The sequence below is a fragment of the Heteronotia binoei genome, chromosome 5, assembly GCF_032191835.1.
Source record: "Heteronotia binoei isolate CCM8104 ecotype False Entrance Well chromosome 5, APGP_CSIRO_Hbin_v1, whole genome shotgun sequence".
NCBI classification, from domain to species: domain Eukaryota; kingdom Metazoa; phylum Chordata; class Lepidosauria; order Squamata; family Gekkonidae; genus Heteronotia; species Heteronotia binoei.
This window is the reverse complement of record NC_083227.1, coordinates 108,640,268-108,654,351: the sequence shown is the minus strand read 5'-3', so window position 1 is coordinate 108,654,351 and position 14,084 is coordinate 108,640,268. Positions and strand designations below refer to the sequence as shown.

Genomic DNA, 14,084 nt, shown 5'->3' with positions numbered 1-14,084 from the left:
GTCAACCTGGTGAGCTCTCCAGCTGGGGGGGGGGGCAGGAGGACAGGCTGAAGTAGCTCTTGCCACTTTGCCCATGCTTAGGCAGTCCACCCCAGCAGCACCTGGCAGGCTTGGGCAGCGTACAAGTCCTGTGTTTTGGAAGAGGTTGTATACTATGCATTTCGCTGGTCTGTAAAAAGAGCCCAAGGCAGCTCAGCTTTTGTAATCCAAATGCACTTGGAAAGATGCTTGAAAAGGATTTTTTCCCCCAGCTGCAAAACACTTCTGAAATTTAGGAGAGGAGCTACTGCAAATGGCAAGCAGATGCCTCTCATTTTAGACATTATCTCTGTGTAGTTAACCTTATCTATAATATCTTTTTATTTTTATTATTGAGGGCAAGTAAAAAAGGATGCCTGTGGGAGAGTATTTGTGATTTTCCTAAAAATAAAGTGCACAACTGTATCATCCCAAAACCATCACCCCCCCCTCCCCGCCCCAGTCCATGGAAAAATCATTTTCTACAAAACCAGTCCCTGCTGCCAAAAAGATTAAGGACCACTGATCTATAGGACCCACACTAATAGCATCCACCAGTGATTTTTCTACTTAACGAACATCAAGTGTTACTTACACTGTAATTAGCTTGTTTTGCAATTCCGGTTTAGTAATAATGTATACCTGAATTGTATCAAAGAGCTCTCGAGAAATGAAATCTTCGGGCACCTGCCAGGACCAAACAAGACAACTGCAGATCAATTCAGAATCAGGATACTGACACCAGTTTGCAAGCTAAGCAGCAGATAGTCAAAACCTCTTAACACATTTAGAAAATCCGTTTCTGTCATCAAGGCCCAAATTGTTTTAACTTCAATAGTTAATACCCACTTTCATTACATGGACAGAAGGAGAAATTTTGCTGCTCAGAGGAAAGCTACAGAAGGAATCCATTTGATTGTATTTGTTTGCATAAAGGGGATATTTCTGTTTTGCCTTTTTTTAAAGGGTAGGATGTGTTTCAGTATTAAAGAGTTGGAACATACAGTCTAAACCAGGGGTATCAAACTCCTTTGTTATATGGGCCCGATAATGACATAAATAAGACCTTGTCAAACCAGGCCATGTGTGTCATAAGATGTAATGCCAGGTAGCAGAGATATAAACTTTATAAAGGACACAGACAAACACAATTAAAGACTTTTAAAAACTTAAAATATGCTTAAAAGATTAATACTCTTGCAATACTTTATTTAATAGTCTCTGATAATGGATACCTCTTGCTCTGAATTATTGCATTAAAATCTAGAGACCATGTCTGTGTTGTAGCAATCTTGAGCATGCTGTTCAGGTGTGTGTCTTTAAGTTGCAAACCTACTTTTGATTTATTGACATTCATTACAGAAATCTCATGGTCAATGCTTTGAGTCTAAGACCCAGGGGAAAACATGAAATGGCTGGGCATCATGAGCTTTTGTACATAAGTTGCTTCATGTGCTGGTCAGCCAATAGAAACAAATAGAGGCTTTCCTCTGTAGCTCTTGTGTGACTGAGCAAGCTTGGCAAAGCAAGCTGTGATGCAGAAGGAAAGCAAGAGAGAGCAAGGGAAGTAGATGGCAGTAAGTTGCTTGCAGGCCTGATAAGAGCCCTCTGGGGGCCTGATCCAGCCTTTGGGCCATATGTTTGACACCTCTGGTCTAAACTAACAGAAGGGGAAGAAAACCCTCTTAAAATGATGGGGCAGTGCTTCAGAGAATAGGGCAACTTCAACAAGGATATTTCCCCTCTTATAAAAGAAGAAACGTAGTCTTACACTAGACTGGTACATGAGGAGCACTTGCCTTTTTCAAAGTTCATAACACAGGACAGAGCAAGAAGTATGCTGCTCATGATCTGTGATGCAATAGATATTAGTTGACAGATGCTCAGACTATTCAAACAACTAAATTTGACACAGGACTTCAAACTAAAACGCATACACTAGCAGAAAAAAGAGAGAAGAATGTTATTTTCTCAACAAGAAAAGGTTGCTTTCTACCCCCAGAAACTCAAAAGCAACAGAAATGGGCAGCTGAAGCTTTTGATCACCTGAGAACAACATCCCATTAAAATGCTTTTAAAAGGAGATTATATTCTTCTCCGGGCCAGTTGGTGGTCCTTGCAAATTCACAGATCTGCACACTGCAGGAAAGAAGTCTGGATCTCCCACAATAGCTGGTTGTTTTAGTGTCACAAATGACAGCAAAAGTGCCTTTAAGGCACAGTACTTATGCAAGTGCATGTGTGAATGTTGCTAATGCAGAACAGAAAAGTGGAAGGCAATCTTTTAAAAATTCACATACATTTCAGCAAATTATTTCACATACAAATTACTGACATAGAAAATGCAAAGAAAAGCTTTTATTACATGTGAGAAGATTCTGGGAAAAATGTGCAATATACACTATGGTCTGGAAGCCCAAATCACTAAAAGTTAACGAGAGAGAGGGGGGGGCACTTTTTCTTTCCGTGCCAAATTATCCATTTCATACCTAGACACTTAGGCACCACTTAGACACTAACCTGGTATGTTATTTTAGGTCCAAGTGTGGGATGGAATTCACTGAAAAATATGCACTCAATTCTGCTGTTGTCTTCCATAGCTATAAGAGAGCACACATATAGAAAGAAGTGATGACAGTCTCCCAAGTACATTCTTTCTAAACTAAAATTCTGCTTAGAAACTGAATTGAGAATACTTTTTGAATAACAACACTAACATTATTGCTGCTGCTACAGGATATACATGCTGGGCTCACTTTCTTGAGTTATCTGACAACTCAGCTTAGTGACAGCTTAGTAGGAAACCTGTTGTGGCATACTTCATTGGTCCTGCTATCTGCTTATACCACACTGTATCATTTTTGGCCTGATCTATAGGAGCTGACTTGGTGCCCATTTGAACTTGTCCCTTCCAATACAACAGCAACTAATTATTAATGCCCAGCAGTCAACCATTCTTGTGAGTCTTGCTGAGCTCCAACTGATTCATTACTTATGTTCATGTATGTGTTGCTTTTCAATAATTCATCCCCCAAATCAGTTTGTCAGCCTAAAATAAGAAAACAACATATCAACATCATACAATAAAACAAAATGCATTTATGAAAAAAAGAAGCAATACGATAAAGAGCAATTTTAAATAACTACCTCAATAAAAATGGTCTTAACTGCCCTTCTAGAAAGAATGCAGACTTGTAGGGTTTTCTTCAGCAGGAAATTCCCCAACAGGAACTACCACAGAGGTAACACTGGCTCTTGCAGGTGACAGGTTTGCATTCAGTGGCATGACCTGTCGTAGGAGATAATTACTTGATCATCCTAGCTTGTAGAGGGGATTTACATGCATAAGCAGTCTAATGGCATACTTAACCTTTTGGATAACGTTTTTGGCTACACAGCCTCCAACAGAAAGCACTGAGGACAACTTTAATGATAACAGAACAGTGTAACTGTGTTTAGAATTGCACTGTAATAGTGCATTTTCCTGGGAGGAAATACCCTGAAATAGCCCTGAGCAGGGGAGTAGACTTCTCAGTTGAGATCCACTGTCCTTCCATAGTTTACATCCTTGACTATGAGAGGGATTCTGAGTAGACCTGTTTAAAATTGCTTTTTCAGTCTAGAAGTTACGAGTTTGAACAGAAGCCATTGTCTTCTACTTTCAACATTCCTGTTGAAGAGATTGATCTTCTCAGCACTGGGTGAAGTAGTTTCATTTCCACAGAATACATCAATTACAAAGGCAGCTTCAATCCCACCCAATGCATCATTGATCTTCAACATGGTGGTTTTACTCTTTTTCTCTACTGCCAACATGCTCTCCTCTGAGTACTTTGGCAATCTCACTCTTTCCACTTGACTTGCTGATTTAGAGTTATTCTAGCCTGACTTTCCTCATATACAGTCTAAAAAACATTAGCCTTTCTGCCCATTGAAATCCAAATGTTGCCTACTGAATCCTCCCCCCCGCCCCACCAACAGCAGGGTAATATCTTTTTATTAGGACCAACCAGTCACAGAATAGCAAAAAGCTTTTGAGTTTTCCTGATTCCACATAAGGCTTGATGTTCTGTACCAAGAGGGAAAGGGGGCAGAGCAGAAAAGGATATTTCAATGTCTGAGAAAACCCTTCTCAAAACAGATCAGAAGTTGTTGCAGGCATCTGTATTCAAAGCTAAATGGGAGCTTTCTCCCAAGAAAATGCACATAGGTTTCCAGTCTTAATTGCTTGGTGCTGAATACAAAATATAGACTTCAAGATGCATCAGAGGCTATAGGGACACAGAGAGACAAAAAGGGTCATTTTCCTTTTGCAAACATAAAAGCCAGAAGTTAATGTTTTTGTATGGAGCATCCATCTGATGAAGAACACCTTGGAATTCGTGGAGCTCTAGCTCATTCTAACACACGTTGCTGAGAAGATAGCTCATTAAATACTGGATTAAGTGTAAGAAAAAATCTTTTGCCTTGAAAGCACAGAAGCTTTATGCAGTATCCCTGATCCTTCACATTTCCGGTTAAGGAAAAGCGCTGTTCAAACAAATTACAATGATGATCTGACTCCAATGGTAACAAGAAAAAGACATTTAACTTACAAAAAGAGAAGCACATTTTACATGACACATCTACGTAAGTACATTTAACAGAGTATGGCTTCACTTCAGAAAGGTTAACATACTATGGCTCCAAGCCCAGGTCAGAAAGAGAACAAGAGTGGTTTTATGTAAGATGAAACAGAAGGCAATAAATGGCCAAAGAGGCTCAGCATCTAGACCAGGGGCCCCCACCCGCAGGCCATGGACCTGGGGCTGCACAACTGGGCTACGCAGGCATGGCACTCTCGGCTTCCTGGGTCCAGACCTAGGAAGCTGAGAGCAGTGAGACAGCTTGTGCTCTCCTCTGAGTCTGGTTTCCCAGCCGGGCTCAAAACAGAGTGGCCTTGCTTCGAGGCTGCCTCCATTTGCAAGGAGTGAGGCAGAGCAGCCCTGCCACTCCTTTTTGCCTACCCCTCATTTAAAGACCCTGCAGATCAGCTGATCAACGGGGGTCTTTAAATGGGAGGTAGAGGAAGATCAGCTGCTTCTGTCACCTCACTGCCGAGCAGGGAGGTGGCAGAAGCAGCCCCAGTCTCTCCCCCCCCCCTTTAAAGACTTCCAAGGGGGGCAGGAAGGGCGGGTGCAGGTGGGGCAGCAAGAACCCCAGCTCTCCCCCTACCACCACCAATCCCTTGTGCCAAAAAGTTGGGAACCACTGATCTAACCAATGAGAGGGCGGGGCTAAATGCCCTGGAGTGAGAGAAGTCTCTTAACCCTTTCCCTCCCAGATCCTCTTGCATGCAACAGTAAGCGCTCAGGCTGACTCACTTCAAACACAAAAAAAACAGCGGTTTGGCACTAACCAGTGCCGTGGAGTACTGCGCTCAGAGCGTTACTCCACAGAAACGTCTGTCACCACAGACCCTGTTAGCTTTTAGTCGCCTCAGCAGTCTGTTGTTTTGGTTGCAGCAGACTACCAGGGCTCCCGCTCTGGCATCGTAAAACTTCCACCAGCCTGAAGTACTTGCCCAGGTGCAGATATAAACCAAACACACAATGAACAGCCTGTAATAATCTACTTCCGTTCAGCCTCTCCAAGTGGCCAAAAGACAGTAGTGACGGAAAGGATCACTCACTAGCCGACACAAATGCGCATGCGCACAAAGCTTCCGATTTGAGCCTTCTTCCTGTTTCCGCGCGTGCAGTCAGAGGAGCCCGGTAGTGTTACGGCGCATGCGTATGCTGTAGTCTAGGGACGAGAGAAATATAGCCCTTCTACAGATGTGCATGTGGAGATACTGCGTGGTAGTAACAATATCATATTACAAATAAATTCCTAGTTAAGAAGATCTTGACCAGTTTATCACGTCTTTGGAGAGGTTGATGGCTTGATTTGGCAGGATCTCGCCTGAGACGGACAGTCAGCTTCAGCCATTCAGGGACACAGGGATTCGTAGAATGGATGGGAGGGACAGCGCGACCTGCCCAATCAGAAGCGGGCATTCGATTTCCTTGCATCTCTTCGAGTTCCTGCTCGATTAGGATGCCGCTGCAGGAGCAGGTTGGTGAGCTCTGCGCTTCTTGGGATTTTGCTCTTGAGTAGGGAGAGGCTGAGAGGGTGGGAGCCTCGGCTTAAATCCCAGAGGGCGCGGATTGGGGGAGATGCTCAGGGAGACTGCAGAATGGGGAGCTAGACACGTATGAATTCTCTTGCATGCCCTGAGCCATATTTTGGCAATCCGACAGAGACCCCATAGAAACATAAGCATCCCCATAGGCGGTATACCGCAGGCAGAAAAGGAGATTGCCTTATCCTATGAATACGTGGGCATTGACCATGTGGCTTCTTTCGCTGTCGGATCAGAACGCACGGAAGAATTTCAGCATCTTCCCCCTTCCTCCGAGTCACTCTAAAAAGTCATGTATCCGGGTCTTTTGACAGCCAGTAGCTGTATTCTCTCTTTAAAGTGAGTTTGAAGCAGAAATCAAATGTGGGATTTAAAATATGATTGCTCTGCTCTTCCTTTTTTCTAATTCATAGAAAGCGAGCACAAGAAGCTGCCACATACTGAGTCAGACACATGGTCTGTCAAGGTCAGTACTGTTTATTTTAACTGGCAACGGCTCTCTTAAGATCCTGAGCAGACAGAAGCCTTTCATATTACCTGTTACTTGATCTGTTTAACTTGAGATGTTGGGAATTGAACCTGGGACCTGCATGCAAAGCTGCAGTTCTTTCTGTGAGCCATGGTCTCCTCCCATGTAAGTGAGATATTAGTCAGGCACTGAGTGCCTGTGCATTGCAATTGTGTGTGGCGGTTATCACCCACCCTCCTGCTTTCCTTAAGACTGTACAACAGTAATGTTGCTCTAATACAATTATTGTCAAGAAGTCTGCTGTAGATGGCTTAAAAGAAAAGTCTGCTTAGTAATGATGGAAATGCTTTCTTTTCTCCTGTCATATCAATAGTGCAATTGCTGCTTGTTGGTTCCTAAAGAAGGGGAGCATAGGAGCGTTTCTGCAAGAAGGTTGAAGACCATGGGTGTCGTTCTGCCATAGTGCTTTCTGGTTTGATCACCGGCACTGCTTTAGAGGGGCATTCCTCTTTCAAATTAAAATATGCCTTCCTTCCATCTCTTTGGCAGTGTTATTTTGCTATTAAAAATAAAATTAATACAGATACTCTCCTATTTCCCATTTGACATCCTTGGATCCTGTGCACAGCTGTGGTGTTCACAGCTTAATATAGCCGATGTTGGGTCAGTCAAATAAGAATATCCATCTATGGACTGGGCTGCAGTTCTTTACAGGGTTGCATAATTTTAAACACATCCTGCATAAAAAGCAGTGCTGTGTGTGCAATTCACATTTCTGTTATCATGTTTGATAACTGCAGTTGGGTGTACGTTACATTTAATGGAATGGTTCAGGAAGTTGCTTTTATAAAGGAAGAGTTTAGTCTTCTCCACTAGTCATTGTATGTACTCTTTCCCTTAGTGTATTGTTTTCTAATTTTGTGATTCCATGTTAGTTTTGTTTGACATAACATGTCTAACACTTTTTTGCATAGTTTTTAATGTTTTTGACCATAGTCCTGTTGCACTGTTTACTGGACATCTCATACTCTTTGATTACATTGTTTTACACTGTACATTCTACTTTGAGTCTCACCGTGGGAGGTGGGCTGTATTGTTGTTCAGTCACACAGTTGAGTCTGACTCTTTGCGACCCCATGGACAAAGTCACTCCAGGCCCTCCTGTCTTCCACCATCCTCCAAAGTCTGCTCAAATTCTTGTTTGTTACATCAGTAACGCTGTCCAGCCATCTCATCTTTAGCTGTCCCCTTCATCTTTTGCCTTCTGTCTTTCCCAGCATCATGATCTTCTCCAGGGAGTACTCTCTTCTCATTTGGTGGCCAAAGTTTTTGAGCTTCAGCATCTGACCTTCCAGGGAACAGTCTGGGTTAATTTCCCTTAGGACTGACTGATTTACTCTTCTTGCAGCCCAAGGGACTCTCAAGATTCTTCTCCAGCACCACATCTCAAAAGCATCTATTCTTTGCTCGGCCTTCCTTATGGTCCAGCTCTCACAGCCATACTTTACTACTGGGAATACCATCGCTTTGACTATACGGACTTTTGTTGGCAGGGTGATGTCTCTACTTTTTATTATACTGCCCAGGTTCGCCATAGCTGTCCTCCCAAGGAGCAAATGTCTTTTAATTTCATGGCTACAGTCACCATCTGCAGTGATCTTGGATCCCAGAAATGTGAAGTCTGTCACTACTTCCATGTCTTCCCCTTCTATTTGTCAAGGTGTGATGGGGCCAGATGTCATGATCTTAGTTTTTTTGATGTTGGGTTTCAAGCCTACTTTTGTGATCTCTTTCACCCTTAACAAGAGGTTCTTTAGGTCCTCCTCACTTTCTCCCATTAGAGTAGTGTCATCTGCATATCTGAGGTTGTTGATGTTTTTCCCGGTGATCTTAATTCCAGCTTCTGCTTCATCCAGGCCAGCATTCTGCATGATGTACTCTGCATATAAATTAAATAAGCAGGGTGACAATATACACCCTGAGCCACTTGTGGGAAGGGCGGGATATAAATCCCAAATAAATAAAAAATAAATAAATAAATCCTTGTCGAACTCCTTTTCCTATTCTAAACCAATCAGTTGTTCCATATCCTGTTCTGACAGTTGCTTCTTGACCCTTATACAGGTTTCTCAGAAGACATGTAAGGTGGTCTGGTGCACCCATCTCTTTAAGGACTTGCCACAGTTTGTTGTGATCCACACAATCAAAGGCTTTAGCATAGTCAATGAAACAGAAATAGATGTTTTTCTGATACTCCCGTGCTTTCTCCATAATCCAGTGAATGTTGGCAGTTTGATCTCTAGTTCCTCTACCTCTCCGAAAACCAGCTTGAACTTCTGGTAGTTCCTGATATACATACTGCTGAAGTCTAGCTTGTAGGATCTTTAACATGACCTTGCTGGCATGTGAAATGAGTGCAATGGTGCTATAAGTAAGGTAAATAAATATATTTTACCTAACTATAAATCCCTGCTTAGCTATGACTTTCTATTGTGTGCACATAGAGCAAAATACATGTGTGAGAATTGCATATAGTGGTCAGATGTGCAGGGTGTATTCATATTAATCTGTGGTGGGGCATTCTGTTTAGGAAATTATTTCCTCCAATCTTCCTACAGGACTGAATAATAATACTAATAATCTGGGGAGAAGTTTTGCCTATTGTGTTTTTCTGGTAAAAGCATGAAGTCATCTACTGAGTTTTTTCAGGTTTGTTCAAGAGTATCTGCCTATCTTGAGCATGAATGAAACAGGAAATCCCATGACAAAAGTTTCTCAGAGTGTAAAAACAGCTATTCTGTACCTGTCATATCACAGTTGCAAATCCCTCTTTTTACTAAGTTGCGATTTAAAGTAACATCCTACAGTGACAGCCACAATAATGCATTCCTTAGTAAAGTGATGTATGAATATGATGCTTCCTGAATGGACTTCCTGTGCCGAAACTGTTTTGCTCCCTGATGATGCAAAGTCAGTACAATCACTTGCATTCAAAAGCCAGTAATAACAGGGCTGTAACTCTTGTTGTGTTTAGTACCAGCTTCATTGTTTGCTGATAAGTAGTATGTGCACCCCCCCCCCCCCATGCAATTCATCAATCCTGCTCCAGTCGCTGGAGTGACTTTCTGATGCTTATTTGTTAATTTAAGGGCATGTTTCATAGTACTCATTTTGTTCTGGACAGTGCTTGCATGAGGCTTAAACCTCACTCAGCTCATCCCTGGTCCCTCTGCACATCTAACTGTGAGTAAAGCATGAGCTGAGCACTGTGCATAAATGGTTCCTTTCCTCTTGTCAGTATGGCACTGCCATCCTGAAAGATCTTGCACCCAAGCTGGCTTGCTGGCTCTAGTGGAGACAAGAGTGATTACTATAACCAGCAAGTTCTGTGTTTAGATGCTACATATTTAGCCAATGGTTTCCCAAGGAGAGAACATTTATTCAGATTTGTAGTATTTTATCCTGTCCCAAAGATTCTGGATAAGCAGTTACATTGTAGGCAGAAAGTGTGACTAATGGATTCCTATTCTGAGGGCTCAGTTTAAACAATATGGCAAAATCAAGATGGGAAAACATGAATATAAATTTAAAAAAAACACTTTAATTTGACAAATGTTGCCATTCACTTAAGAAATATTGTAGTTACAATGAGGAAGGAAGGGAATAGGCATGGTAGATTTGAAGGAAAAGTCTAGGAACGAGAAGTTCATGGCATTTGTGGCAGAACGTCCAGGCACTATTGTGACAAATCTGATGGATAGGCAGTGACGTCCCAGTTGCCTGAGTGCTTTTTTGCATTTCCTTAAGACTCACCACTGTTTCAGTAGCCATTTCATGACAGTTTATACTGAGCCACTGCTTATTTTGTGAGCCGCCCTGAGCCTGCTGCGGCGGGGAGGGCGGGATAGAAATAAAAAGTTATTATTATTATTATTAAATAAAAAAATATTATTATTTCCTTAATCTTGTTCTTTTCTTTCTTTTTTTATATAGACAACTAATGGGTCCTTAGTGCTCTGTAGTTATAGCCCTTGCCTTGATGTGTTTTGGAAGCTGATACATGCTGCACACTTAGCATCAGGAAGCCTGAAGTCAGTGGAGAGTGAAAAGTCAACCTTCTGTGTGGTTTGTGCTGGAGGCCCATCTCATCATGGCCCTTACTCTTGAAACAGAATCCCAGATCTATCGCTCTCTCAGGGCTGTCTTTGGTGCTGCTGCACACTTCGTCTCAGTTGGATTTACAGTCTTTGTAGCTGTGGTTGCGAGACCTGGATCAAGTAAGTAGAGAATTACATTGAGTGAATTCTCCAGGAGGTTGATAAAAGTAAGCCAGTGTAGTGCAGTGGTTAGACTACTATCAGGTTTGATTCTCCAGTCTGCCATGGAAGCTTACTGGATGAGTACCACCTGGGAAGTGAGCTACCATTTGAAAGTCAGTGAGACTTACAGCCCAAGCCTGTAGATTTAAATGGTGAGAGGTACATCATACTCTGCATGAGTTTGGGCTTTTATGTTCCTGAATTTTTAAATTATTATTGTTTTGGATATTTCTGCTAACTATGCTCTACATAAATTAGACTTCCTGAGCTGACTAGTGGTAGAGACAGTTGCTTTGATCTGCATCTACTCCTGATGCACACCAAGATACCCATTCCTACTCACAATATGATACTCATCCAAACATTACTGAATGAGCTGGGTGCATCTTTAGATGCAGAAGGGGGTTGTGTGTGCCAATTTGGGTTCATCTAATGGGGCCACATTTGCCCATCCCAAGGTGACAGTTTGATTGGGGCTACTATAAGTTTGATCAGTACATCTCAGGGTTAACTTGTGTACTGTTTCTGTTATTCTGTTGTTGAATGCAACATGTGAGCTTGGTCACAGCAAGCTGATCCTTGGACTGCAGCATCTCCTGTTATCATATTTCAGTTTTGGCTCTCTGGGGAGAAGAGATGATTAGCCTCTCTGTTAACTGAGTCTCTCAATGAAATAAGAGTCTAATGCAAACAAGAGCTTAAGATGAGATCACTGTGCCCATTTTCAGTGGTGACATAACGAGTTTGGCACAGGACAGCACATTCCCTATTGTTCTCACTAGAGACACTAGTATTACTCAAGGAAGATGTTTAATTGATATTTCTTTGAAGGGATGGTATTGTTGTACAGTCCTTTATTTACTCAGAAGTAAGTCCCATTGTGTTTAATAGGCATGGTCCCATGCAGATATGTACAGGATAAAAGCCAGTGTGGCGTAATGGTTAACAGCAGCAGATTCTAATCTGGATAACTGGGTTCAATTCCCCACTCCTCCACAAGAAGCCAGCTGGGTGACCTTGGATCAGTCAGAGCTCTCTCAGCCCCCCTACCAATAAATCTCACTCACTGCAAAAAGGAGCTAGAGTTTCAGACTGCTAGGCAATCTTTGGCTCTCCTGGCTATAATACACCCACTGCCATACGATAATTAATGTACAGGATTCCAGCCTTACAGTACAATCCTAAACAGTGAAATGCTTCTAAACCCATGGATTAACACTGTTTAGGATTGCACTGTTAGTGTCATACCTCATTCCAAAATAACAATCTGTCTTGGGACACCATAGATTACCATGCTGTACGCTTTTGTGGACTAGAGCCATAAAAGCATATTGTCTCAATAAAGGTGCTAGTTTTTAAGGTGGTACAAAACTGTCCCCCCCCCCCCCCCCCGCTACTTAACTTTAACATGGCTGTCTTTCTGGAATTTTACTCAATTCCAGAACACGTTTTTTCACTTATGTCTTCTTTTTTGGGGGGTGGTTGCACTTTTAATTTTTTTTCCGATTTACTGGGAAGGGAAACAGCAAGTGATTAGATAAAAATGTCAGCACCTTATAAAACTTAAGAAAACATAGCAGCATTTCTCTCTGACAGCAACAATAGCTAGCTAATGCTGCTATAGTGATCTGAGTATAGTTGAATTTTACCCAATCAGATGTAGTCTCAACTGGTCTGTTGTTCAGCTTGAAGGTTCATTTTATTCTTCTCTTCTAGGCCTTTTCTCCTGGCATCCTCTCTTAATGTCGCTAGCGGTAAGTCAGCCAAAAGCTTTCTATACTCAGAATTGTTCAATTCACTAATGGTTCAATGCAAAATTTGTGCTGCATCCTGGGAGTGATTAAAACACAGAATGGACACAAGTAACCAGGAAAAATTCCCTGGGATATTTTATCAAACTAAATGTAATAGGAAACCTTTTCTATCAGGTGGAATTTATTCTGTTTTTCCTGGGGACGAGAGAACATAATTGTTAGTGGCCAACTTGAATGTTGCCTTGAAAACCCTATGGAGTCACCATAAGTTGGTTGTGACTCAGCAGCCCTTTTCACCATCAAACTGAATTTGGCCAACCTTAATGATGAGTGTTTTTCTGTCCTTCTCCAGTTTTCCTTACTGATGACAGAAGCCCTGCTGGCTTTCTCTCCAGAGAGCTCTCTTCTCCGGCCCTTCTCCCGCAAGGCCAAGATCCGCTTCCACTGGGCTTTGCAGCTGCTTGCCCTCATCTGCGCAGTGCTGGGCTTGGCTTTCATCAGCTACAACAAGTACATCAATGGGAAAGCCCACTTTGCCACCTGGCACAGTCTGACTGGCTTGTTGACTGTACTGTATGCTAGTATACAGTGCATGGGGGGGCTGGTTCTGCTCTACCCAAAGCTGATAAAGAACTGGAAGCTGGCCAAACTGAAACTCTACCATGCCACATCAGGGCTGATTGGGTATCTACTTGGCTGTGCCAGTCTAATGCTGGGCATGTGTTCTCTGTGGTTCACCACATCTGTGACAGGAATCTCCTGGTATCTGTCTATGCTCAGCCCTGTCCTCACCAGCCTGGTTATCATGAGCCAGGTGAGCAATGCTTACCTCTACCGCAAAAGAATTCAGCCATGAAAGCCATCCTGGAACAACCGTCCTGAGATGCCTTGACTATTTCTTGCATTGCCTTTGAGTCCATGGCCCTGCAAGGCACTGAAACTGGAGAATTCCTTTTTACTTGCCTGTTGCTTTATACAGTCTTTTATAATCTGGATTTCTAATACTTCAAATGCCCATAATGTTGAACCCAAGATCGTTGGCACCTTCAGTATCTAAGCAGTATTTCCTTCTGTGTGACTATCTCTGGAGATTTGTCCTTACAAAGGATGAGCGTTAGCCTCTTTGGAACCTGTTGCTGCTAGAAGACCAATGTAGCCGCTGCTCAGTTTTCTACCCAGCCATCAGAATCTAAAGGAGTCCGATCCAATATGTAGACTTGCAACTCATCTTAGCCTCTGCTGCATTAGTGGAAAACCAATAGAAACTTGTAACATTCCTTCTGTGTGAGCAAAGTGGTGGAAAGGGCTGGCATTTCCCTTTTCAGATACTTTTTTTAATAAATAAAAATGCTTTACAGTTA

General features: G+C 42.4%; 2 protein-coding genes across 5 annotated transcripts in view; one reads left to right on the top strand and one right to left on the bottom strand.

Moving 5' to 3' along the window:
- The window catches only part of NPRL2 (NPR2 like, GATOR1 complex subunit), a 20,929-nt gene extending 14,950 nt beyond the window's left edge, over window positions 1-5,979 (bottom strand). Inside the window, exons 1-4 of one of the 2 annotated variants that reach the window (XM_060240026.1) lie at window positions 5,382-5,979; window positions 3,166-3,307; window positions 2,539-2,618; window positions 614-705 (exon numbers count right to left, since the gene is read on the bottom strand). In XM_060240026.1, coding sequence (XP_060096009.1) covers window positions 614-705; window positions 2,539-2,616 — 170 coding nt within the window. In that variant the 5' untranslated portion in view covers window positions 2,617-2,618; window positions 3,166-3,307; window positions 5,382-5,979. The remainder of the gene's footprint in view (window positions 1-613; window positions 706-2,538; window positions 2,619-3,165; window positions 3,308-5,381) is intronic. The other variant, XM_060240027.1, reaches the window with a different exon arrangement.
- Window positions 5,730-14,084, top strand: LOC132572688 (transmembrane reductase CYB561D2). 3 transcript variants are annotated; one of them, XM_060240028.1, is made up of 5 exons: window positions 5,730-6,114; window positions 6,595-6,647; window positions 10,644-10,927; window positions 12,686-12,723; window positions 13,076-14,084. In XM_060240028.1, exons 3-5 carry the CDS (start codon window positions 10,801-10,803, stop codon window positions 13,577-13,579), a joined length of 669 nt encoding a protein of 222 aa, XP_060096011.1. In that variant the 5' UTR covers window positions 5,730-6,114; window positions 6,595-6,647; window positions 10,644-10,800; the 3' UTR covers window positions 13,580-14,084. The 3 variants fall into 3 exon arrangements, with proteins under 3 accessions (XP_060096011.1, XP_060096012.1, XP_060096013.1); XM_060240029.1 differs by having other exon boundaries at window positions 6,078-6,114; window positions 6,595-6,815; XM_060240030.1 differs by lacking the exons at window positions 5,730-6,114; window positions 6,595-6,647 and adding an exon at window positions 9,840-9,893.

Bases quoted from the DNA above. Each gene is read 5' to 3' on its own strand.
- LOC132572688 (XM_060240028.1), top strand. From the start codon at position 10,801: ATGGCCCTTACTCTTGAAACAGAATCCCAGATCTATCGCTCTCTCAGG. The intron at 10,928-12,685 runs GTAAGTAGAGAA...CTTCTCTTCTAG, and splicing joins GGTTGCGAGACCTGGATCAA to GCCTTTTCTCCTGGCATCCT. The intron at 12,724-13,075 runs GTAAGTCAGCCA...GTCCTTCTCCAG, and splicing joins CTCTCTTAATGTCGCTAGCG to TTTTCCTTACTGATGACAGA.